Source organism: Gracilinanus agilis, chromosome 2 (genome assembly GCF_016433145.1).
Source record: "Gracilinanus agilis isolate LMUSP501 chromosome 2, AgileGrace, whole genome shotgun sequence".
NCBI lineage: Eukaryota > Metazoa > Chordata > Mammalia > Didelphimorphia > Didelphidae > Gracilinanus > Gracilinanus agilis.
In genome coordinates this window covers 35689942-35717029 of record NC_058131.1, presented here as the reverse complement: position 1 = coordinate 35717029, position 27088 = coordinate 35689942, and the positions used below count along the sequence as shown (strand labels likewise).

The window sequence follows — 27088 nt, the reverse complement described above, 5'->3', positions numbered from 1 at the left end:
AACTTGGATCCAATGGTGTTGCTCACTCAGATTGTGTCTTGCTCCTGGGATAGCTTTCAGGTGTGAGTGTTTGGGGGCAAAGGAGCTGCTCCATGAGGTTGATGTACCTGCAGGTCTGTGACATCCATCAGTGTGGAATGTGGAGTGTGGAGATTCCTTTCAATAATATTATTTAATTAATAATAGTAATTAATAATAATAACAATAATCACCCAACTCTTCTGAATGGGATGATTTCCAGGTCACCCAAATGAGGTCTGAATGATCTGAAAGTGAGAAAAATTCAATACTAATAATTTTGTGTAAATATCAATGAATTATATGAATATGAATAAATTAACTACTGATTAAAAATGTCACATGGATCCCTGGCACCCTCTCTTCTCTCCAATCTGGACACAGAGAAGCAGCAGCTTACTGAGCCCATCACTCTTGTTCATCCCTAACTGCAGAAATCCTTCTGATCCATCAACTAAATGGCCCAGGAATGCAGAACTCCTGAACTCTGTGCAATGAGCTACTGCAAGGCCAGGATTCCTGGATGCTGAAGGACTGAGCTGTCTGCATCTCCCCCTACTTTGTCCTCTGCATGGACTTAGGCTCCAGCTTCTCTCAGACTCTCCTTCTGCCTCTTCCCTGAATTCTTTACCAGCCCTGACCAGGCCTCCTTGGGACTGCCCAACCTCAGAATGACACAAAGAACCACAAAGTTGGAAGGAGTTTTAGAGGGCTGATAGTCATCCCTAGTTAATTAGCAGAAGCTAATCTTTAATGATGCTCCTTTTCTTTAACTTATATTCCCCACAGGTCTGATTGAGGACTGAGTAGTAGCTAGTTATCCTAATGTTGAGGACTGAGATAGGACTTGACTTCTTAGGCTGGCCACTGACAGGATTCAAGCTTAATGGCAACAGTGAGCAGTGAGTATCCTCAAATAATTCTAAGGCACAGATATTAAAGATAAAGCTTATATTGATAAAGAAAGAAAGGGGAAGGCAAGAGGGAGTAATTAGGATTTGGATAAGAAATGGGAAGCCCTGGACTGTCAGGTTGAAGCTGCCTCTTCCGACACCCCAGGAGGGAATGGCAGACCTTAGCTAACTTATACTCTAGGCTAATAGTTATAGTAATTACTTCAAATGTCTATACGACTAAATAGTTATTATATTAATGCTGGAAAGGTCTAATCCTACTAGACAGGCTAACTCCTAAGTAGAAACCACAATGGCTTTTGCCCCTATGGCCTCCCAGGTGAACCCCCCAAGTCAAGAGCAGCAAGCAGTAAGATCTGTTCCCCTCAACACCCAGGAAACAACTATTTAACTCCCTCTCAACTGTCCCCTCACCCAAAGTTCTGAAGGGGGGGGGTCCCCTGGAATTCTGGGAGAGGCTCGACCCTGTATATTGCAGGAACTCCATCTTGCCATCTTCTACATTACATCTACTTAAAAAATCCTAGAGAATTAATTAAAAAGCTAGGAGAAATAATCAACAAATTTAGCAAAGTTTCAGGATACAAAATAAATTCACATAAATCATCAGCATTTCTATTTATTTCCAACATATCATAGCAGCAAGAGGTAGAAACAGAAACACCATTTAAAATCACCCCAGACAACATAAAATACTTAGGAATCTATCTACCAAAACAAACACAGGAATAATACAAAAACAAGTAACTACAAAAAACTTTCGAAACAATTAAAACTAGATCTAAACAATTGGAAAAGCATTGATTGCTCATGGGTAGGATGAGCTAACATAATAAAAATCACCATTCTACCCAATTTCAATTTACTTATTTAGTGCCATACCTATCAGACTACCAAAAAATTTCTTCACTGAATTAGGAAAAACTATACCAAAGTTTAATTGGAAAAACAAAGGATCAAGAATATTAAGGGAAATAATGGGAAAAAAACGTGAAGGAAGGTGGCGTAGCAGTACCAGATATTAAACTATACTATAAAGCATTAGTCATCAAATCAATATGGTACTGGTTAAGAGACAGAAGGGAGGATCAGTGGAATAGACTTGGGGTAAGTGATGTCAGCAAGACAGTCTATGATAAACCCAAAGAGCCCAACTTTGGGGAAAAAAATCCACTATTTGACAAAAACTGCTGGGAAAATTGGAAAACAATATGGGAGAGATTAGGTCTAGATCAACATCTCACACCCTACACCAAGATAAATTCAGAATGAGTGAATGACCTGAATATAAAGAAGGAAAATATAAGTAAATTAAGTCAACACAGAATAGTATACTTGTCAGATCTCTGGGAAAGGGAAAATTTTAAAACCAAGCAAGAGTTAGAAAAAATTACAAAATGTAAAATAAATAATTTTGATTATATTAAATTAAAAGATTTTTGTACAAACAAAAACAGTGCAACCAAAATCAGAAGGGAAACAACAAATTGGGAAAAAATCTTTATAACAAAAAACTCTAACAGAGGTCTAATTACTCAAATATACAAGGAGTTAAATCAATTGCATAAAAAATCAAGCCATTCCCCAATTGATAAATGGGGAAGGGACATGAATAGGAAATTTTCAGATAAAGAAATCAAAACTATCAATAAGCACAAGTATTCTAAATTTCTAATAATTAGAGAAATGCTAATGAAAACAACTCTGAGGTACTACCTCACACCTAGCAGATTGGCTAAAATGATAGAAGGGGAGAGTAATGAATGCTGGAGGGGATGTCGCAAATTTGGGACATTAATGCATTGCTGGTGGAGTTGTGAATTGATCCAAGCATTCTGGATGACAATTTGGAACTATAATCAAAGAACTCTAAAAGAATGCCTGCCCTTTGATCCAGTCATACCATTGCTAGGTTTGTACTCCAAAGAGATCATAGATAAACAGACTTGTACAAAAATATTTATAGCCATGCTTTTTGTGGTATCAAAAAACTGGAAAATGAGGGTATGCCCTTCAATTGGGGAATGGCTGAACAAATTGTGGTATCTGCTGGTGATGGAATACTATTGAGCTCAAAGGAATAATAAAGTGGAGGAATTCCATGTAAATTGGAATGACCTACAGGAATTGATGCAGAGGGAAAGGAGCAGAGCCAGAAGAACATTGTACACAGAGACCAATACACTATGGTAAAATAGAATGTAATGGACTTCTGTACTAGCAGCAATGCAATGACCCAGGACAATTCTGAGGGATTTATGGTAAAGATGCTACCCACATTCAGAGGAAGAACTACAGGAGTGGAAACACAGAAGAAAAGCTACTGCTTGAACACATGGGTTGAGACAGACAATGATGGGGGATGTAGACTCAAAACAACCACACCAATGCAACTATCAACAATTTGGAAATAGGTCTTGATCAATGACACATGTTAAAACTAGTGAAAATGCGCATCGGCTATGGCGGGGGGGAGGTTGGGGGAAGGGGAAAGAAGAACATGAATCATGTAATCATGATAACTTTTCTAAAAAATAAAGATTATTAAATGTTAAAAAAAATACAATGAAAGGGGCTACAGTAAAAAAAAAAAAATAGATGACAGTCTTCCTTCTGGATATTAGGAAATCTGGGTCCAAACTCCACTTCCTCTGAGGTCTCCCAGGATCAGTTACAACCTGTCCCAACCACCATGGGGTCCATCTCAGAGAGAGAGGCCACACTTTCTGCTTCCCCATTTCATTTAGAATTCTCCAGCACTGCTAGCTAGGTCTCCTAAATAATAATTAGTAAACTTCCTCACAACAATCCCCAATCATGCCCGCATCAACCCATGTGTTCAAGTAGTTGTTTTTCTTCTGTGTTTTCACTCCTGTAGTTCTTCCTCTGAATGTGGGTAGCGTTCTTTTCCATAAATCCCTCAGAATTATCCTGGGTCACTGAATTTCTGCAAGGACAGAAGTCCATTACATTCTATTTTACCACAGTGTATCTGCCATTCCAGTTCATTATTCCTTTGAGCACAATAGTATTCCATCACCAGCTTATACCACAATTTGTTCAGCCATTCCCCAATTGAAGGGCGTACCCTCCTTTTCCAGTTTTTGCCACCACAAAAAGCATGGCTATAAATATTTTTGTAAAAGTTTTTTATCTAAGATATCTTGGGGGTACCAACCCAGCAATGGTATGGTTGGATCGAAGGGCAGGCAGTCTTTTACAGCTCTCTGATCACCCATCAATCCTTGATCCTCACATCCTCTAGATATTCCTGTTACTTTTAAATTAAAATAGTTACCTGTTACTGAGATCTGTTTCTAGTCTATAATCTCTAGGAATTCTCACTTTTGAGTAGTTCTCACAGTTGAATTTGATTCCCTGGCTGAAGAGGATTTCTCAGGCTCATCATCAACTCTTGCCTGAGATTAACTCCTTATCAATTCAAGATCATCTGTATCAATTTGCAGTCAGATAAATATAATCAATATACCAGCAAGAAATTAAAATATATATCATCAAAGAAACTGGGGTTTAGGCCTGTTTTCAGTTGGGAATTCTAACTGAAAACATCAGCCTTCTGACTCTCCCTAAAGGGAAGTGCTATCCAGCTGCTGAACAGAGAGCAGCCTGCTGAATATTATCCCAACACTACCTATAGCAGTCTTCCAGAGTACCATCTCCCCCATCCCATGTTCTAATTCCAGAAGGACAGGGAGACTTCTCCCACAATGAACAAATGATGACAAGGTGGACAATGAGGAACAGGGGACCTGTATACTGGAGACTCTGGCATTCCAGAAGAATCCCCCAAATTTGCATATGCTCCTTATTCCCTATGACATCACACCATAAAACACAGCTGCACCTGAATTTGGCCATGCCCCACTACCAGGTTTTTTAGGAAATGTGAAGATTTCTCTGGAATGGAAGATGACAAGCTCCCTAGCCTTAATAAATATTCCAACCCTATTCCTCGGAGCTGGGAAGCTGCTACTCTACAGTTGTGGCTGCTATTCAATACATGAAGCTGCCACTATACAAAAGAGCTGCTACTCTATACAATCAGCTGCAAAGAGGCTACTCAACTAGCCCCTGGACTTGTCCATCAGCCCTGAGGCTACCTGATTAGCCTCCAGACTATTCCACTAGTTATTATATAACCATAAACTACTTCTTCAAATAAAATTATTTTCTTATAAATTGAATGGAATTTAAATCTCCCATTTGTGGGCTGAGATTCTTATACAAACTTGGGTGTTTCTGCCACAAGAACTCCTCTCTACTGTAATCAAGGAATTTAACAGGGTATGAAGTTGATGTAATAAAAGGGAATTTAGCTCAGATGTTATAAGGGAATTCAGGCAGGGATGTTATAAAGGAGATTAAGGTAGTGGGGTAATGCTGGTTGTAATATGGGATAGGCTAGAGGTAATAGGGAGATTAAGGCAAGGTAAGGTTGCAATAGGGATGAGGCAAGTAAAGGACTAAAGGTAATGTGAATAGGGATATGGCACTGTGGATAGGGGTTTGTAGATCTCTAAGGCAGTAAATAGATAATGAAGATACAATAGTGAAGGTGGTAGATTGAGGTGGTAGGAGAAGTAAGGGAATGGATGAGTTTAGGAATATAAACACAGAGGTATAAAGAATTGCAAGGGCAGACAGCTACAGCCTGTGAGACACAGGCTAGGACACAGGTTTGAGACAGAGGACACTGAAGGGAAACAGGCTGAACCCTTCAGGTAGGAAGGGCACTTCCACAGACAAAGGTTGGGCCAGCCAAGAGTGGCTTGAAACTGACTGGAGGGCTGCTGGTCAGTTTCTCAGGTTCACAAAGGAATAGTTCAGAGGAAGTATTGAGATTGCACTTCCTCCAAAATGGACACCTCCAATTCCCTTCACGACCCAGGAACAATGTTATTCCTTTCTCCCCTTCTCCCTCTCTCTTATCAATCAACTAATGAACTAGCCAAGGTTTGATTACTTGACAAACTGGGTTTATTGATTTATAGGGTTGATTGGAAAGGATAGAGGGGTACAAGGTAACTCTAACAGCCACCTAGGGAAAGCTTCAGGTAGGGAAGGGAGACAGGAATGTGAGACTGAGATAGGACCTGCCTAACTCACCCCAAAGGGTTTTGTAGCCTATAGGATTAGGAAAGTTGGATACAATGATTCAAGAGATAATTTGTAACAAGGATAAGTCCTACTTGACTACAGGGAAAGGATGTCTACCAAGTTTGAAAGCTAAACCCAAGATCCGCCCTCTTTTCAAAATCCCAAGAAATTTAGGAAGGGAAAAATGATGATTGGGAATAAGGGAGGTTAGGGAGATCTAAAGGAAATAATTAAGCTATCAAATTTGAAAAGAAAACCTGCAGAATATAGGTCAGGTTTTCAGTCTAAAGAACAGAGCTCAGTTGACCCTTCTACTCTCCACGAGTCCCCAGGGTCAACTGCCAACCTCAGGATTCTAAACCCCTTTTCAACTGTCAGAAACTCTGCAGTAAGGGTTTGCAGGGTTAATATGCCCCTTTTGCACTACATTTTCCCCATTTTCTCTTCTAAATTTGCAGCTTGCAACATTTAGTGGTTACTAAAGTCTAAGGGATTACTACTCTTATTCTAAGCTAAATTCTAACTAAGCTTTTATCTCTAAGTTTGAAAAATAAGAAAAAGGGTTGCTATCTCCTAAACTATGCTAAGACAAGACTCAGCTAAACTAAGACGGGTTATGGTAAAGGCATAGGAAAGAAATGGGGATTTAGTTTCCAAAAAAAAAAAAAATTGAACAGAAAGGAAAAACAAAGTAAATGTAAACATTCACAAACATTCTTAAAGCTAACATTTGCTAACTAGAAAAAAGTAATGAATTCTATCTATGCATCTATCTAATTTTATGAACAAGAAAATATTAACGAAGAAAAAATTCTACAAATTAAGCTTCTAAATTCTAGTTCACTTTCTAAAGTTAGTGTATGAATAGGTTAGTACACTTATGCCTATGTTAGAAATCTTAGCAAGAATAAGTAAGACTATATTGATCAAACCATAGACTTATGCTATGTACAATATTTACAAAGAAAGCTTAGAAAATCTGTCCCTGTACTAACTTACCAAACTAAATAAATTGTCCCTATGTGTTAGTAAAACTTATTGCTAAGGGTTAGTAAGCAAAATTACATATTTACATGAAGTGTCAAGGGATTTGAGTAGGTGTCTGAACCAAATTAAGAGAAACTTCTGTACTAAGGCAGACATACTCTTCTCATGTAAGTGTAAGTTTAGTGTTTCACATGTAGATGTGAAGTCAGGAAAATATTTTATGTGTTGTCTAGGGTGACTAATCCGTGTAATATGTTTCATACTTACTCCACCAGAATTCTTTTGCAATGTGCATGTACTGCTTGGATGGAATCTAGTGTTGTGTGCAGTAAGACTTCTATTGGGTTTAAGTTATCTCCTTCAAATACATGTGTCCAACACTGATTCGATGCTCCTCTTCACAGTGTGGATATCCTTCTTACGAATGATGTATTCGGTCATGGATGTCTGTAGTTCTCAGGTTTGCTGTGCTCGTGAAGATTTGCAAAGTCAGCAATGCTTCACTTGTGTTGTTAGATGTTATCCCACTCTTGTCAACTTGCACTTGTGTTGTTTGATACACCCGTGTTTGTCATCTTGCACTGGAACTGATGTTCTAGTGTGTTGACTTGGGTCAGGAACAAAGTTCAAATGTCTATCAAACGTGAATAATTTTTCATCTTTCCTTTTTTTTCTTTGCAGTTTAATAAAGATGATTATAGGTAACAAAAGAGTTTGTGATTAAGTCTTTGTGCTTTCATTTATTCATTGTCATCAGTTTCTAGATCTGGTATTGATTGTAAATCAAATGTTGTGTCTTCTTTTTTCATTGATTCTTTTTCATTGTCATAATTGTTTATAGATGATTCTTCTAAGTGATTGGGGTTGGGATAATCTTTTGGATATAAAATTTGGTGTAATATCTGATTGTTCACTGGCTCTTGGTCTAATTCTGGTTCTGATTCATGCTCTGATTGTTACTCTGGTTCTATGGTCTCATGTATAGGCTGTGGACTTTCTGAGGACTTATTTGACTGATTGGTTGTTGCTAGTTGATCTTTGTGCTGTATAGAATCTGGGTCTTTTGGATGTTGTTGGGACATGTCTTTTGCTGGCTTGACATGGGTGACATGGAACCAAGGATCCTTTCCTTTAATTTTGATTGCACTTGGAGTAATTAAAATAATTTGGAAAGGTCCAAGCCACTTGGGTTCTAACACAGACTTCCTAGCGAAGTTTCTGGTGTAAACATAATCTCTGGGTTGGAAGTTGTGTAGATTAAAATCAAAGGGTACTCTTTGATGTATCAAGCCTAATTTATGGAGTTGATTCAATTGTTGTTTGAGTAATTTAATATATTCATAGTTTGCATTCCATACCCAGGTGTGATAATTTGTGAATGCTTTGAGGTGATTTAAAATGGAATGGTGGATGTCCATACAGCATTTCAAACGGTAAAATGTGTGTAATGCTGTTGGGTTGGCTTCTTAGGTGGAATAGTGCCAATATTGGCCTACTGGATTCCATCTTGTAACTCAGCCTTTCCCTTAGTTTTCTCCACTGCTTAGAATATGTCCTCCATCCTCACCTTGACCTCTTGGATTCAGTATTCCCTTGGATTCAAGTCTACTTCACTTTCTGAGAAATTTCCTTTTGTCCCTACTACTCTTAGAGCTTTCCTTCTAAGTCCTAGATACAATTCTTCCTTAGGCCTTCAATTCTACTCAGGGCTTGAATTCTACATGGGCCACTTCCCATGCTCATCTCTTGGTCTCCACTTCCACCATCTCTTCAACACCTGCCTCTCTTCCTCCTTCATGTCCAGGGATCAGACTTTCCTAATAAACCATGGGCAGCAGACTAATCTGAAAGTAGAGGTCCCTATCATTTCAGCTGCTGACAGAAAATGTCTCTTGAGAAAAGATTCTATAGGGTACCATTTATAAGGATGAATCTAGATTTGATGAAACTGTCTTGAAGTAAATTATAATGTAGTAACACTTCAATTTACCTCTGTTTTCCTATTAGGATAATTATATTTGACCTCTTATGTGTGTGTGAAACCCTCTTCCCACTTTTATAATTATAATATTATTAATCTTCATAATTATCCTAATAACATAATCATTAGTTTTTAATTCTTAGTCAAATAATATAGTTGCTTTGTAACAATTAGCTAAGATAATTATAGTTTGGGGTACTATCAAAACTTGTTTACATTCTAACCATATACGTATATGCCAGGAGATTCCATAATTCCTACCATACCCCTCTTGGGATTATAACAAGATGGTCAAAAAGAGGAAGGATGGTCTTTTTTGCAGAATAAGTCATACAGGAGGTGTTTTCACATATCAGTTAACCAAAACAGCTGACTTCTACTATTCCACCATAATCATTAGTGAAAACACCAAGATCCTGAGTACTGCAAAGTTACCAGTCATAGTGACCATTTTTACACTTACCAGATTAATCTCACTTATCTCATTAAGGTGCCCTTATGAATGATTTTGCATCCATTCTATTTTCATCATAAGTTAATATAATAAAAATTATTATTATTTTATACCTCATAATGTTACCTATTTCTTATTTGGTCATAAATTCTTCCCTTATCAATAAATTGATCTGAAAGGTAAACTATTCTATGCTCCCTTAATTTCTTAATTGGGATTACACTCTCAGTCTAAATCATATGCCCATTTGGACTGAATCTTAGGAGAGATTATGACATAATTCAATGAACAGTTTGATTTTGAGCAAGCTGAGAGCTCAGTGTGAATCTCCGTGATTTCTGTGATGAATAGTGTAAGAGGGAAAATTATGAGACTGGCCCTAAATTAATTTTATTTATTCTAAGATAGTAGGGGGAAAAGATGTGAAAATAGAGATATACTTTCCTCACTGCTCCAATTAGATTGCTACTCTGTGGCCACCATTAGGGCACTCTAGCCATGCTCACAGAGAAGTCCAGCCAGCAACAAAACTGAAAGAAATGACCTTTGATATCCAGTCTTGCCTCAGTTTATCAAACCTTTTCTCTCCCCCAATAACTCACAAATGTCATCTCAGGAGGCAACTGTGGCTTTCTATTTTGCCTGAGCCACCCAGGGGGCAGTCCAGAGGGCAGTGCAGGAGACATCACCCTGCCCTTGTCTCATGATTTTGACTCTATTGCTACCTCTTTTGGCCTGCCATTCTATACTCACTCAATGTTTTCCATCACAGAATCCTCACCTCTGAGTCAAGTTCAGGTTCATGTCAGGTATCCTGCCCATGACAGGGGGAAGATAAACTTCATTCACACAATGACAAGACAGGAGCTGCACATGAAAATCTTTCCATATAGTTTACATTCTTAAGGGTTCTCCCCAGTGTGGACTCTCTGATGTGCAACAAGTGTGGAGTTCTTTCTGAATGTCTTTCCACACTGCTTGCATTCATAAGGTTTCTCCCCAGTGTGGACTCTCTCATGTACAACAAGATTGTATCTCTGACTGAATCTCTTTCCACAGTGCTTGCATTCATAAGGTTTCTCCCCAGTGTGGACTCTCTGATGAACAGTAAGTCTAGAGTTATTTGTAAATTTCTTTCCACAGTGCTTGCATTCATAAGGTTTCTCCCCAGTGTGGACTCTCTGATGAACGGTAAGTTCAAAGCTCTGTTTGAAAGTCTTTCCACAATGCTTGCATTCATGAGGTTTCTCTCCAGTATGGATTCTCTGATGTATAGCAACATTAGATCTCTGTTTGAAAGTCTTTCCACAATGCTTGCATTCATAAGGTTTCTCCATAGTGTGGACTCTCTGATGTGCAGCAAGATTGGATCTCTGACTGAATCTCTTTCCACACTGTTTGCATTCATAAGGTTTCTCCCCAGTGTGGACTCTCTGATGTGCAGCAAGTGTGGAGTTATTTGTGAATGTCTTTCCACAGTGCTTGCATTCATAAGGTTTCTCCCCAGTGTGGACTCTCCGATGTGCAGCAAGACTGGAGTAATGTGTGAATGTCTTTCCACACTGCTTGCATTCATAAGGTTTCTCTCCAGTATAGACTCTCTGATGTGCAGCAAGTGTGGAGTTATTTGTGAATGTCTTTCCACACTGCTTGCATTCATAAGGTTTCTCCCCAGTGTGGACTCTCTGATGTGCAGCAAGACTGGAGTTATTTGTGAATGTCTTTCCACACTGCTTGCATTCATAAGGTTTCTCTCCAGTGTGGACTCTCTGATGTACAGCAAGATTGGATCTCTTACTGAATGTCTTTCCACACTGATTGCATTCATAAGGTTTCTCCGCAGTGTGGACTCTTTGATGTGCAGCAAGACTGGAACCCTTACTGAATGTCTTTCTACAATGCTTGCATTCATAAGTTTTCTCCTCAGTGTGGACTCTCTGATGTATAGCAAGATGGGACCTCTGACTGAATCTCTTTCCACACTGCCTACATTCAAAAGGTTTCTCCCCAGTGTGGACTCTCTGATGTACAACAAGACTGGAATTATTTGTGAATGTCTTTCTACACTGATTGCATTCATAAGGCTTATCCCCAGTGTGGACTCTCTGATGTACAACAAGATTGGAGTTATTTCTGAATGTCTTTCCACAATGATTACATTCATAAGGCTTATCCCCAGTGTGGACTCTCTGGTGTGCAACAAGATGGGATCTCTGACTGAATGTCTTTCCACATTGATTGCATTCATAAGGCTTAACCCCAGTGTGGACTCTCTGATGTACAACAAGTCTGGAGCTCAGTCTGAATGTTTTTCCACATTGCCTGCATTCATAAGGTCTCTTACCAGTATGGATTTTCTCATGTCCAGGAATATTGGCCCTGTGCATAAAAGCCTTTCTGCACTGATTACTTTCACTAGATTTTTCCACAGTGCTCATTCTTTGATGTTCAATATGAGATGGGTTTTGAGGTGCAACACAGAATTCTCTGAAAGTGAAGTTATTGGGACCATCACTCTTGAATATTTGTAGGTCCATTTCTTCCACAGGAAGGTTCACCTCTGTTGTATTCACCTTCATTTCAGATCTGATCTCTCCTTCTAAAAAGAACAAACAGTAAAATATACATATATAGGGACACATACACATATATAATTCTATCTCCTTTCCACCACTGTCAGAAGATAACTGCTTTATATCCTTTTTCCTCAGGAAAGAAGAAAAGTCCTCCAACTTAATGGACACAATTAATGCTTTGAAAATGCCATTACACTAAAACTAGACAACAATTTAAATAAGAAAGAGTGTCCCATGTGATTTCAATGGATCTTCATTACAAATCTGGGACTTTGGACAGGCTAGCTTTATTACATTCCTAACTTAGACCATGACCTCAGAAAAGCTGGATGAGTGACTTGACTTGAAATCCTGGCAGCTGAGACCATATCTTGAGGCTGGACATGCTCTGTCCACAGTACTAGACAATTCACTTTCAGTCTCTGCTTTCATTTTCATTGTCTACACATTCAATTCTCTTTTCATGAGTATGACACCACTGGGTACATGTACACTAAATATTTCTATGTCATCATCTAGCTTCTTTGTAAACATTGTAGGGGGCTAGTCTCTATATGGTTTTGGGGTCCTGAGTGGCGTATGGTGGCATAGGATTGTTAAGGCAGGAGAAAGAAAATGAGAACAACTAGACTAGTAGTTAGCCCATGCTGTTCTGAACTCTGTGGGCTTCAGAGATTATTATATACTGATTTCAAACAAAGAACACAAAGAAAGTGTCACAGTTGTGAAGGGATAACAAATAATACGTAACCCATTAAAGTCTAAAGTGTAACGGTATAAGTACAAAGACAATGGCCAAATTCCAACCATCAATTAGTAGGGGATAATTCTGGGAGCAGAAATATTTTATGGAGATGTTCACTAATCGAGTCCTGGATTATAGGTTTGCACCTGCTCAAATAAAGTCCAGACTAAAGTCTCCAGTCTAATCTAAGTATGCAGTCTTATCTAAGTAATGTTTGTTAGGGTTCAGGCTTCTTAATTATCAAGGAGAGAAATCATTAACTCAGTAGAGGCTGGTCTGCTAAAAACTCAAAGCTTTGCAATAAGAATATTAAGAAAGGTAGGGATCTAAAATTGAGTCAAAAGAGGAGCCTCAAATTTTTACCTTAGATGGCCCATTCTGTCTGCGTCCTGATATGCAGTGCAGAAAAATCATACACACAGTTTTAACTGCCGATGATTTTGTAATGGGATCCAGATAAAATATCTATTACAGACTCTGTTTCTCTAATTGACTCCTAATAGCCTCTTGGAGGGATCAAGTTGTTTTTGGATTAACCTACCTGCTGGTACCAGAGCTTTTCAGGGCTCAGGTGACCAGAACCAAACACAAAGACTGCCTCAGCCTGGATTGGTCACGTAGGGAATCCAGAAAACAGGCCCTAAATTTGATCTTATTTCTCCAATGGCTCTCTACATCCAATGGCTCTCAACAAAACATTATGCAACTCCCTTCATGATTGCTTTGAACTTTATTTTTTCTGCCACTATCTGAGATCAGACCAAGAAATTCAGCACTCTTTCTTGCAATTATCCATGTCATGAAAGATTTGGTCTGTTACCTACTCCTTGAAAGCTGCCTTAATTTTCTTTAAATGCCTCCTTTTGCGAAAATAAAATCCTTTTACTGAATAAAATTTAAACAAAAACATGGCATTTCCCAAGTTTAAAAATATGTCTCAGACAGTAAATTGAGTACATAATCCTTGTCTAAGGAAATGGGCAAGAAAGCTTATACAATTTTCCTCCAATTTCAGTTTGAAACATTGAGAATGTGTTAGGGAGGTGTAATGGTTTTTCTGTGGCAGTTAATCTCTGGCGGTTACTCTCTCTTTGAGTGTTGGGAGCCAATGACATCTCTCTGTCTCCTTACTATCTGAGGGAAAAACCTGAAGGAGAGAAGTGATTTCCTTTTCCAACTTGGGAAACACTAGTGACTGTCTATTGCTGTTTTATAAAATGTTTTATCTTTGAAAAGACCAAAGAAAGAGCTGGCCTTTGGTTTGGACTCACAGACTCAGAGTCCTATCTTGGTCCCTGCTGAGGCTCAGCCAGCTGACCACTGTTATTTTTATAACTTAGAGACAAAGTTAAGAATTATATATTTCTTATGAGGATAATAGTGTTAGTTTATTGTAGCATAGGGAAAATTTGGGTTAGTCAGATTAGAGGGATCAGTGTAGCCTGTGAAAATAAGAGAAGCCATTACTTCTGGAACCAGCAAGTTTTATTTGAGTAGAGTTAGAATCCCTTAGAGTTAGAAATCCTTTTATATCCTTACATTTTCAATAAATAGTTTATTTTTGTATAACAAGAGTCTCCTTAGTGCCTTTGCACCTGGCCCTAAAGAGAAGTTCACTTATGAGCTTCCTTTCACTTATATAAGCTGAAGATACTTTTTTTCAAACCCTTACCTTCTATCTTGGAATCAATACTGTCTTGGCTCCAAGGTAGAAGAATGGTAAGGGCTAGGCAATGGGGGTCAAGTGACTTGTCCAGGGTCACACAGCAAGAGAGTGTCTGAGACAAGATTTGAACCTATGGCCTCCCATCTCTAGGCCTGGCTCTCAATCCACTAAGACACCCAGCTCCCCACTCTGAAGATTCTTTGTAAGCACAGCAGCGTATCTAATCAGTTCATATACAAAATCAATTCATTGAATGTATTATTTTTACAATCTAGAGGGTTTCTACAGAACTGTAAGCATGCTACCATCTGCTCCAGCAGAAGGTGAGCTCCATGAGGGCAGAGGATGTCCACTGCAACCCTTTAGTATCCAGAAACATGTATGAGTGCTTGCTTTGTGCTCTATCCTGGTCTAAGTTGCAGGGGAGATAAAGAGATCAGAGGGGATACGCTCAGCCCTTCTGACATCTGCAGGAGACTTCTAGGCCCTTCAGTCTCAAACACTGACTTCTTAGAGGGTGACAGACTGATGCCATGAAGAGAGCAGATAGGAAGTGGAGTCCAATAGCCTCATCTTACAAATAGGGAAACTGAGGAAAAGGGCTTCAATGGCTTGCCCAGAGGGCCCCTGCTAAAACCTCTGAAAAATAATTTTAATACAGGTCCTTCTGTCCCAAAATCCAGCCCTGGCTTCACCAAAGCACACAGAAGTGTCTGGTCATCCGACTCTTCCACAACTCTTTTTCCCTCCTTTACCTGGGCAACAGCTCCTCAAACCTTCTTGCTCCAGAATCCATGGAGCTTCCCTCTGCTCCAAATAAGAGATCACATCTTCTGGGGAAGCTGGAAGCCCTGGGCATAGGAGAATCAGTTAGGGAGGAAGATGGAGAGAAGTTCATCACTGAGTTCTCTTTAGGGAAATGTTGGGGAGTGTAAAGTTGAAAAGACCTTATACCCCTTTAAACTACATTACCCAAACTCCCTTTCACCACACCCACAATTCCTTAAGCTTTTGCTATTGGTCAGGGGTTTTCCAAGGCTGTTTTGATATGGTTGTTGTGGGCTTGGTGACAGTGCTTTTTTGGAAAACAGGCGGCATGGTAAAGGGTGAATTCGGGCACTTTCCCTGAGCTTTTAATAAAATCCTTACAAATATCATACTTTGGAAGCAATGAATGTTAATTTGAGTCTAATGACAGCACTCAGAGACTCTATCCATGGTGTTCCCACAGGAGTCTGCCCTCACCCCTAAGTGTATATAATGCAGGAGCCCAGGGTAGGATCTCCTTGTTGCCCTAAAGGGGGGGTCCCAGAATGAGTGCCCCTCCTATCCTCCATCCTGTTCTGGTCCATTTTGGCAGAAAATCCTAAACACCACACTGGGTCCAAGGGTCAGTGTTCTGGGTCAGTCAGAAGCCCCAGAAAAAGGGACCTGGAGGGATAGGATTTTGCCCCATCACACTGCCTGTTCCTCCCTCCCTAACACCCATCTGGTCCCCATGGACTGTTCTCTCAGGGACCATCTTCCTTCTCTCCTGGGGAATTCAACAATCCTCCTGGGGCCCAATGCTCTCTCAGCCAGTCCACTCATCCTGACAATCACAGAGGATGGCAAACAGGGCCTGCAGGAGGCTTACAGAAAGTTCTGAAAGACAGTCTCCACAGCATTTAGTGTGGGGAGGGGAGTAGAGAGAAGGTTGAGGAGCCAATCTGGAACCAGAACGTTAGGTTCTAAGGAATTTTCTTCAGAGAAGGTTGGACTCAGTCCATAGTTTTCCATTATTTGGAAATGAGAGGCAGCTAGAAGGGGAGGTGACAAGGACCTGGGATTAGAGAGTTCCTAATGCGGGTGCCTCAGAACAAGACACTTAATCAAATCTATTTCCTCATCTGTAAAATGGAGGTAATTGTGTCATTGAATTAGGAGGATGAAGGTGAGGAAGAAGTGCCATATTACAGAGAAAACCCTTGGTAGAGCTCTGGACCAAGAGCAGGTCATTATAAATGCTTCATCCCTTCCCTCCCTTCCTCACTAGCTCTACTGGAGGCTTAGGGCAATAGGAAGGAAGATTAAAGACAAACTTGACCTCCTGGGGACACTTAGGAACTCTGAGCTATGAGTTTATGCTGACTGAAGAGAAAAAGATTCCCAAAGTAGATCCACTCTAGAGGGGAAGAAGGTAGGAGGAAAACCCTCCTAACAGTTTTCCCAGATGGGTTTGGGAGGCCCAATTCCAGACTAGGGAAAGGGGAGAAGGAATCAGTTCACATTACTTGCACGTCTGAGATTCTCCATCACGCATTTGATCTCAGACTTTGGTAACACCAAAGGGAACCCCCAAGGTCCCATTACAAAATGCAAAGTCTTTTTATAGGAGAATCAGGCAGCAGGAGGACCCTGGCTCTGGCACATGGCATACCAGCCCTAACTTCTACATGACTGAAAACTGCTCCCAAACCTGCCTCCTGCTGAGGGTGATATTCCCTTGGGTGGCAGACTCAGGCAGAAGGGAGAGGGCTCCTTACCCACAGAGAGCAGGTTCCAGGCATTCTCTAGCATCACCTCCTTGTACAGCTCCTTCTGGGGAGGGGACAAGAGGCGCCACTCCTCCCGGGTAAAGTCCACAGCCACATCCTTGAATGTCACCGCTTCCTAGAGCAGCCCAAAGCAGAGCACAGAGGGCTGAAAGCCACATCAGAATAAAGAGCCCATCTGTGGTCAGTTACAGGAGGAAACTGACCCACACAGAAAGGAGGGGCCCAAAGGTCCCCCCTTTATCAATGTCAGAGCCAGCACTTTAAGCTGAGACTTTAAGAGCTCAATGGAGGCTTGAGAAAAGCAGCTCTAGGATGCTTTGGAAGGAAGCCGAGGAGTTTCTAGTGTGTGAAGGGAAATATCTAGGGGACCTCCATTGCAGCTTGGATCTCAAGGGCCCCAGTGGTGGGATGTGGCTGTCAATCACATGTCTATGGCTGTGTCCTAGGACAGCCAGCATCAGTGTGAGTCATCACCCTGCCAGAACTGGACCCATGGAGGGAGAAGCTGGAGAATGTAAAAGGCAGGTGACAGATGGTGAGGGGGCTTTTATACCTCCCCCAAGAACTGACTCTCAGGGCTGGGGGTTTTTTTTCTGAGTTTCCCTGATCTCTTGTTCTCTGTCCAGCCCAGCCTGAGCAAACTGAATTGAGAATGAGATCTACAAATGCTGAGACATCTCTCTTTCTGCCTCGCAAACTCTCTTCACTAACCAATGCTCATGAATCTAGTAATAAGCCCCCAGGCCCATTTTTACTTGTAACACTTTGGAAGGCACAAGAAAGGAGAGAATGTGTTCTAGAGAGAACAGGGTGCAGCCCAGGATGACCTATCCTTAGGAAAGGCTGAGCTGATCTCATATCATTTACTTATCGATCCAATTTACTGCTTTTGCCTGGTAACTGCCTGAGTCTTGGTTCTTTGTCTCCTGACTCAGCACCACATTCAGCCAGCTTGTAACGAGTGAAGTGCAGAATCTAGCTCTTGGGCATTTCATCACTGCTCTAGCCTCATTTCAAGGCATTAGCTGACCTTGGAAGATTTTGGTAAGTCCCATGGAGTCAGGTCTAGTCTTTCTACACCCCTGACCCATCTCAAAGATATCTAGTTTGCTGCCCAAAGTTGGGGCACTGACCTTGCACTGGACTCACACAACAATCACTTTTTAGTCTGAAAGGAGGGCTGGGGCATTGATGGTCACTCATTATTGATTATCCAAGTCAGTCACAGTGTCTCTGATTTCTCCAGCTCTATAGCCAATGATGATTCTCCATCCTATAATAGACATCACTTACCGTGTCTGTTCTTTGTTCTGTGTTCCCCCAACCTGATCAAAGAGATACGTCCTTCTGCTTAAGGTTTAGAGAATTAACAGAGGCAAGTCCCTGACCCCATTTATTGTCAGGCAGTTTTCTCCTGACTGTCTTTCTCTGAGAGCTGCCTCAGTTTGCCCTTGAGTTACATTTCACTCCCAACAACTGCAAATGTGAGCTTCACAATGTTGGGCAAAACAGTAGGTGTTCACTAATGAAGAGGAGTCTGCAGTATATTTAGGAAGAGACACTGAAGGAAAGAGATTATTTGCTTCTTGAATACCCTGAGCAGCAGAAATGCAGGAGTGAATAACTGAAGATAACAGTAGCAGCAGAAGAACATCAGAGAAAGCAGACGTTTCCTTTAAAAACTACAGACAAGGAGAAAGGGAGGAAGGAGGAAACTATGGAGGGATAAAACAAAAGACAAAGACAGAAGGGATCATAGGAAGAATCGTGTGACATCTCATCTGATCCAGGAGGATGCATCTTGTGTTGGCCTGCAGGACCACAGGGGAGAAGAGGAGGTAGATAGAGAGAAGATGGGGACACACCCAGGGCACCTTAAGGACAGGAAACTTTCATTTACATTCACTCTACATTCATCACATGTTTTGTACCTCCCCCACCCAGAACTAAGTGGCTCTCTGGGCTGGGGGTTTGTCTCTGAGTGTTTCTGATATCTTGATCTCTGGTCAACCCAGCTTGAGCAAACTGAATCAAGAATGAGATCTAGAAAGGCTGACACCTCTCTCTCTCATTCTGCCTCTCTCAAACTCTCTCTTCACTAACAAATGCTCATCAATCTGGGGATTCCCCAAGAGGGAAAAGACAGTACTTTCAAGAGCTCACAGCCCAGTCGGGAAGGGAGACAATACACAGAAACACGTACACAAATCAAACCCTGCCTAGGAGAAAGAGGGAAGAATGGAAAGAATGAAGGCACTCTAAGAGGGATAAGGGAAGGTTTCCTCTTGTAAGTTTTTAGTCTTTAGTTGGGACTTATAGGAAGTTTAAAGGGATCAATGATCTGAAATGTGGAGCAAAAATATTCCAGACATGAGATAAAGCCATTGAAAATGTCTGGAACTAGACATAGCCAGATCACAAGGTGGATAGAGTGCCAGATCTAGAGTTAGGAAGACCTGGGTTCAAATGTGACCTCAGTCACTTCCTACCCATGTGATCCTGGGTAAGTTACTTAACTTTGATTGCCTAGCCCTCATCACTCATCTATCTTAGAACTGATCCTAAGATGGAAGGTAGGAATTAAAAACAAAACAAAACAAAACAAAAAACACCTTTTCCATTTTGAGCCAGATAGGTGACTCTGTGAATAGAGAATTAGATCTAGAGACAAAAGGTCCGGGGTTCAAACCTCTGACACTTCCTACCCATATGATCCTGGGTAAGCCATTGACCCCCACTTGCCTACCTCTTAGCCATCTTCTGCCTCACAAAAGATGCTTACCATCAATTTTAAGATAGAAAGTAAAGCATCTTTTTTTTAAGTTTGTACCTGAAGGATCAAAGAGGCCACGTTCCCTAGATCCAAGAATACAGACTAGGGAGTAATGAATGAGAAGATGAGAAAGAGGGCTTTGAACACCAAACAGAATATTTTGTATTTGATCCTAGAGGGAATAGGGAGCCACTGGGGTTTACAGAATAGGGGAGTGACATGATCAGAGCTGTTGGAAAATCACTCTGGTGTGAGAACGGAGGTCTTGGAGTGGCAAGAGCCTTGTGAGACAGAGGAACTTCCCTGAAAAGGGGTCCCACTCCTTTCCAAAATCTGCAGACAATCAAAAGAACAAAGAAGCAATAACTGATTAATCAATATGGACCCACTTTGCAGATGAGACCCACTGAATGACTGAGACATACCATTAGGAGAAAACTGCTTCCATCAGTCTCAGAATCTGACTCAGAATCAGAAAGAATATTTCTGGCCAACATAAACTCGGGCCTAAGCTGAAGGTCTCTCAACAGCACGTACAGGCGGTCCAGTTTCCCAGTCAGGCAGGAAGAGGTTCAAATAATGTAATATGGCTTTCTCCCAATTCTCCACATTGAATAAACTTTCCTCTCTAGACAAACTTTGGACGAGGCACACAACTGGACAGAAGAGAACTGAGCCATCTCCAGCACGGAGGCACAAGATAGAGTGCTTCCACAATTCAACCCCTGCTGCCCCAAAACCCTTTCCTGCCCAACAGGGCATCAGCTCAGTAGATGGCACAAGGTCAGCTAGTCCCAACTTCTTCACACAACCTACAGGAAATGGTGAGACCATGCTTTATGGGAATACTGAGAACAGAGATTTTCTGCAAACAGCAGCCATGTCCGTCTCGGCATCTCTCCTCAGAGACAGGTAGCTCTGCATAAATTTCACATAAATTTGTCTAGTAAAACCTCACAGAAGCAGTTTCAGATTGAACAGAATTCTTAGAGTATTGAATCAAAAAATAAAATCCAGGATGAAAAAATGTAATTTTGCCTCTCATGCCATAAGAGGGTATCTGACAGGGCTGGATAAAATCATAAAATTCATTTGAGGAAAAAAAAAAGATCAACCATATCAAGGAAAATAATGAAAAGAAGCCAGGATAAATGAGGAATAGCACTACCAGAGCTAAGACCAGATCACAAGTCAGCAGTCACCCTAAACCTGAGGCACTGGTAAGATAAGAAGATAAAGCAATGGAATAGATTAAAGAAAATAACTCCTGTCAAGTGGCAAACAGGCAATTTGGGAGAAAATTCCTTAAATAGTAAAAATTGCTAAAAAAAACACTGAGGCTCAGAGCATAAGCCTACACCATACTCTACTAGACATGGTTTAAGGAAATGTCAGCTTAATATTAAAGATCACTCTAGAAGAAGGTAGGAGAGAAATAGTTCATACACATCTCACAGCTACAGGGAGATATATATATAAGATAATATTTTATTTTCTACCCAGTTACAGGTAAAAACAATTTCTAACTTGCAATTTTTTATTTGAGTTCCAAATAGTCTCCCTCCCTGCATTCCCCCTCCCTAAGAGACTGAGCAATATGATCTAAACTTTACAGGAACAATCACATAAAATATTTATCCATATGAGTCATTTTGTGGAAAAAAATCTCAATCCAAAGAAAATAAAAGCAAGTAAAAAAGGGAAACATGCTTTGGTCTACATTCAGTCCATCAGTTCTTTCTCTGGAAGCAGATGGCTTTTCTCATCACAAGCCTTTTGGGATGGTCTTACAACACTGAATGGCTGAGAACAGCTTCTGAACACACCATGTTGCTGTTATCCTATAAAACGTTCTCCTGCTTCTGCTCATACTTTGTATCAGTTCATGGAAGTCTTCCCAGCTTTCTCTGAAATGATCCTGCCTGTAATTCCTCACAGCCAACTGTTATGGGCGCCATGGTGCTTCAGTATGTGGACCTGATAGTTGGCCCAAGATCCTCAGGTGGTACAAGGGCCTAGCTGAGGATGGGAAGCCCAGGTGAACACCAAGGATTGGTAATGAACACCAGGCCCACCAATATTTACTACTCAGCTGAGCACCAGTCCCATCCGCAGTGCCTAAGCCTAAATGGCTGAGAAGCTGTGAACTGACTCACAGAGCTCCTCTGGGAGCCTGCCTTGGGTTTGGGTTAATGGAGAGATGTTTATAGTGAGAATAATTATTGATGATGTTGGATAACTTGGTGACTGCAGCTTAGCTTTAGCTTCCTCTTGGATGCAGGACTATTAAACTGATCTTTGGAATAATAATAGCCTTCACCTGAATGAGTTCAAGGATTTAATTATAATAACTCAAAGGGTAGGATCAAGGATGAGGAAGATGGTGTTGGGGATGGCTATACTAGACTACAGGGGCTAAAGTTGAATAATCAGTTGTTAATCAAGTTGACAGCTGGCTGGGGAGGTTCCTTCTCCCTCTCTCTGGCCCTCGTCAGGCCCGGCAGTGGCCTTGACCAGGTGGAGCGAGGTTTGATGAAGTTCTTCTTGGTAATAGATATTTGATGTAGATCTCTCAGCTATATTCAGCTATAGATGGATTGATGATCAGGACAATAGGATGCAGGTACTAGAGCAGGTCTATAGGCCTAACCAGCCTCTACCCAGGTCCCTGTTCTCAAGAAAGAGACCATGAAAGGATCAGCTCTTGGGCTTTATAGTGGTGGCAGCAACTGTCTTTTGCCCCTTGGTTCATGGCATCTGGGTAAATTCCAAATTCCATAATTGTCAGTTGCTGCTCATGACAATCTCCATCCTCTTCTCAGAGGTTGCTATTACCCAACCTAGTTACACAACAATCACACACCACACCTTATTCAGCCATTCCACTATTAATGTATGTCCCTCCATTTCCAATTCTCTGCTACCACAAAAAGATTTGCTTTATAAATATCTTTATATAAATAGATTTTCCCCTACTCTTGGGGATCTCTCTGGGATACATGTCTACATCAAAGGGTATGCAGTTTGACAGCCTTTTGGGCAGAGTTCCAAATGGCCCCACAAATGGTCAATCAAAGGAAAACAACTCCACCAACAATGCATGAGTGTCCCAGCTTTCACACATCTCTGAATTGATTATTTCCTTTTTCTGGCACAATGGCTAAATTGACAGGCATGAAAGGGTGCCTCTGTGGTGTTTTCCTTTGCAGTTCAGAGACACAAATGCTCAGCTGAACTTGAGATAGACGCAATTATGAAAAAAAAAAAGGAAACCTTTGATTATTTAAAACAGAAAAATGTCTGCACAGAACCTTAATCTCTAGTTCTCTCAGTTTCCTCAACTATGAAATAATGAGAATTAGAACATTTACCCAGAGCATTATTACACAGTGTTGAAAGCTGATTTTTGGGAGAACATAAAGCTCTTCAGTCTGTCTGTATCCCATTCTCTGCCACTGAGCCAGATGCCTTTGTGACAAGACCAGGATGTCTCACTCAGGTCCTCCCTAACCCTATTTACAAAGAAAACTCTCAGGCCTTCCACAAACTCACCCCTTTCTCTCCAGCCTGTCCAACAAGGGAAGGAGGAGAGCAGTGAGGAATCCTACTGAACAGAGAAGGAACATACCCCGCTGCTGGCTCTGGTACAAATGGCTCTGCTCAAGAACACTCGAAGCTCCTCTCCTGAGAAAAAGCCCCCATTTCTGTGTGAGGCTCTTCCTGGGCTCCCCCCAAACTCCTCAGACTCTCTCTGGGTCAGGGGACTCAGCAGCAGAAGGCCAGGGGGGATACTCTGCAGTGAATACAAAGGCCACAGGGGGGCTCTCTGGGGCCTGCCCAGCTGCCTGAGTCTGGCTGTCCCTGGCATGGACCCTGACCATTCCCACCACAGGCTCCACTGCCATCTGCTGACCTCCCAGCCCTTTCCTCTCCCCTCACACCTCCCTCCTCCTCCTCCTCCTCTGACCCAGGGACACTGGCCTCCTGGCTGAGCCTTGGCCAAGACCTTCCCTGCCCTGATTCTGGGCCTTTCCAGGGCTGTCTGTCTCCCTGCAGGGAAGCTTCTCCCTCCTGCCTCTGGCCTCGGAGCTCCCTTCAGTCCCAGCTGAATCCTCCCCTTGGGAAGCAAAGACCTCCCAGAACCCTGAGAGCTTCCCTCCCACAGTGCCTCCCTCCATCCCACCCGCACAGAGCTGGTTTGGACATGGCTGCTGAGGGGTCTTCTGGGTCAGACTTGGGGGGGCCTGGAGGGCAGCCAATGGCTTCTCCCTTTCTTTGTGGTCAGCCATGCCGGGCATACACCAGGCTGTTCCTCCAGGCTGGCTGACTTGGGCTAAGAAGTGGGAGAGACGAAGGAGCCAGAGGGACCCGGGAAGCCTTGAGGACATGAGGCAGAAGCCAGGGAGCAGCAGCAGAGGACAATGTCTTCTCTGGGGATGCCACAGAGCAGGGGACACCCTCCGGTTCTGCTCCAGACCTGACTCAAAGAGGGAACAGGTGAGAAGCAGCAGAGGAAGAGGGGGTGAGTGTCACAGGCAAGGAGGGAACCAAGACAGGATCTCTAGACAGGGAGGAAGAAGGAGTCAATGGTCATCCTCGGGCTCCCTTGTGATGGAGAGAATCCAACCTGGGAGGCAGCCTGGGGGAGTTCTTGGCCTCTGAGCTGCCCCAGTTGGCCCAGCAATCCCTCCCCAAGCCCAGAAGAGAGCCAGGAAGGGCTGTTCCTCCTGCCTGGCATGTGGGCACAGAAAGGGCCCAGCAGGAAGGAGGGAGCAGCTTCGCAGCCCAGCTTGTGTCAGAGCCAGGGAAGGGCCTCCCTGGCTGATGGGGCTCCTGTCTGTGGTTGGAATGCTCTTACCTGGCCTCGGAGTCTGTCCCTCTCACAGGCCATCCCGGGGACTCCAGGCTCCCTGTAGAGGCAGCAAAGTAGCCCCAGTGAGTTCCTCTGAGGAAGCTCCTCCATCTTTTCCCGGCCTTGTCTCCTGTCTCATGCTCCTGCCCCCACTTTATGATTCCCTGAATGGAGCTCCAGCCAAAGCTCTTACCAAAAGACACCACCCCAACCTCCCCACTCCCCAGCCCAGGGAACATCTGACTTCTGTGATCTCCTGAGCAGCAGGAGCTGACTTAGAGCCCCCCTCCCGGGGCCCTGCCTCCACTCTTTCCCCAGTGTAGAAAAGCCCATCTTCCTCACTGCCTTTGGGCTCTCTCTCTGAGCCAATCACTCTTGGTGGGCCTGAGAAGAAACTGCCTGGATCTCCCTCCCAGCTCGGGACCTGGCTCAGCCCCATCCCTCCTGGCTCTGGCCCTGGACCTCTCTGGCCTGAGCTGGGGAGGGAGAAGGGACCCAGAAGGGCTGAGGTGTTCCCTCCTCTTCTCAGCCTGAGGCTGCTCCCCCACCCCAGGGCTCTCCTCAGGGTAAGGGGCCCCAGGAGGCACCCAGAGCCAGGCCTGCTGCCAAAAGAGGGAGGGGGGCAGCTTGGGAGGAAAAGAAGGTCTGGAGGACCTCTGAGACCCCTCTTCTGTGTCTCCTCACCTTCCCCCTCCTTTCTCCCATCTTCCCAGACACCCAAGAGGCAACAGAGTCTTGGGATCCCCCATGGGATGGGCCCAGGAAGAGCCAAAACCTCTCTGGCAGAGAAGGGGCCTGAGGGCTCTGCCAGAAAGGGGAAAAGGGAAGCAGGAAAAAGGGGAGCCCAGGGATGGGTTGGGAAGGCACAGGTTCCTACAGAGCTCCTGGCCAGGAGAGCAAGGACCCTGGAGATGCTCATGTTCCTGGGGGCAACTGAGCCTGGGGAAACAGGATCAAGGGTGCTGGGGTCTCCCTAGGAGCAGGGGAGGGACTCTGTGACTCTCTGGCACAGCTGAGGCTGGGAATCCCTAAAGGGAACTAGAGCTGGGGATCCCAAGGCCTGGGGGCCAAAAAGGGGTACCAGGAAAGGGCTTTGAATCCTGGGGGGGTGGGGCTCAGGGCAGGAAGGCAGAGCTCCAGGATCCTCTCAGAGGGCCAGGTCTGAGGACAGCAGAGAGAACTCTCTAAGCAGGAGCTGGGGGTCAGGATACCTGGGTCAGGAATTCCCTGGGCCCCTAGAATGGCCCATCTCTCCCCCTAGACCCCTCCCCAACCTCTAGATTCCACCCCAGGTTGGGATTCCCCGGGGGGGGGGCCACTACCACCAGGCTGGGCAGGAGAGAGCCCCCCTCCATCCCCCTGCATCCAGCTAGTTGGTCCCTCCCCCCAGACAGTGTAAATACAGTCTGAGGAAGGTGGGGGCAGCAGAGAGTTCCCAAGGGAGAGCAGGCCTCCATGGGGGTGGGGGGTNNNGGGGACCAGCCCAAAGGCCCCAGGGGCCAAACAAGGGTACCAGGAAAGGGCTTTGGCTCCTGGGGGAGCTCAGGGCAGGAAGGCAGAGCTCCAGGATCCTCCCAGAGGACCAGGTCTGAGGGCAGGCAGAGGACTCTCTAAGCAGGAGCTGAGGGTCAGGACACCTGGGTCAGGAATTCTCTGGGCCCCTAGAATGGCCCCTCTCTCCCCCTAGACTCCTCCCCAACCTCGAGTTTGGGATTCCGCCTGGGTCATGACCACGAGGCTGGGCAGGAGAGAGTCCCACTCCCCCTGCATACAGCCTGTCCTTCCCTCCCCCCACACACCCAAGGACCTTCCACTTCCCTTCCCCCAGACAGCCTAAATACAGCCTGAGAAAGGTGGGGGCAGCAGAGAGCTCCTGGGGGAGAGCAGGCCTCCATGAAGGGGAGGGATGTGGGGGTAAGGTGGATGTGACACTCAAAAGAAGGGGCCATCTAAGGGATGGGGGGGTTTGAACCATCTCAGGAGAATTGGGCAGGTGAAGGGGGGGTCAGTATAGATGGGGGGAGAAGGGGGAGTGTTGGAGAAGGGAAGGAAAGTGAACAGAAGCAGAGGGAGGGGAAGAACCAGGACCAGGGACTGGATGTTGCCAAGGGGCCCAGGTGGGCTGAATCTGACAAGAAACTGGACCAAAGGCAAAGACCTGCTCTTAGGGGGATGGGCTGCAGGAGGACCCCCTGGAAGCTCTCCCATCACAGAAGTTCTCAAGTACCTGCTGGAGGCCCCCTTGGACTGGGGGAGGGTCATGGGGGTCCCTGCCAGTGCTCCAAGGGGAGATCCTCTAGCCAGGAAGCCCTTTCAGGGAACCAGGCCAGGCTCAGAGTTCAAAGACAAAAGGGGGAGCTGCCATGAGCACAGAAAGGGTCTCAGGCCACATTGGAACCCAGACCCTCCCCACTGCAGGTCTGGCACTGTCCCCAGCAGCCCAGGTGGGGCTCCCATTGCCAGAGGG

General features: G+C 43.6%; 1 protein-coding gene across 1 annotated transcript in view; it reads right to left on the bottom strand.

The window, feature by feature from the left end:
- The window catches only part of LOC123233152 (zinc finger protein 2-like), a 109633-nt gene that overhangs the window by 55203 nt on the left and 27342 nt on the right, over positions 1 to 27088 (bottom strand). The window contains exons 2-3 of the mRNA XM_044659318.1: positions 10535 to 11323; positions 10254 to 10286 (exon numbers count right to left, since the gene is read on the bottom strand). Coding sequence (XP_044515253.1) covers positions 10254 to 10286; positions 10535 to 11323 — 822 coding nt within the window. The remainder of the gene's footprint in view (positions 1 to 10253; positions 10287 to 10534; positions 11324 to 27088) is intronic.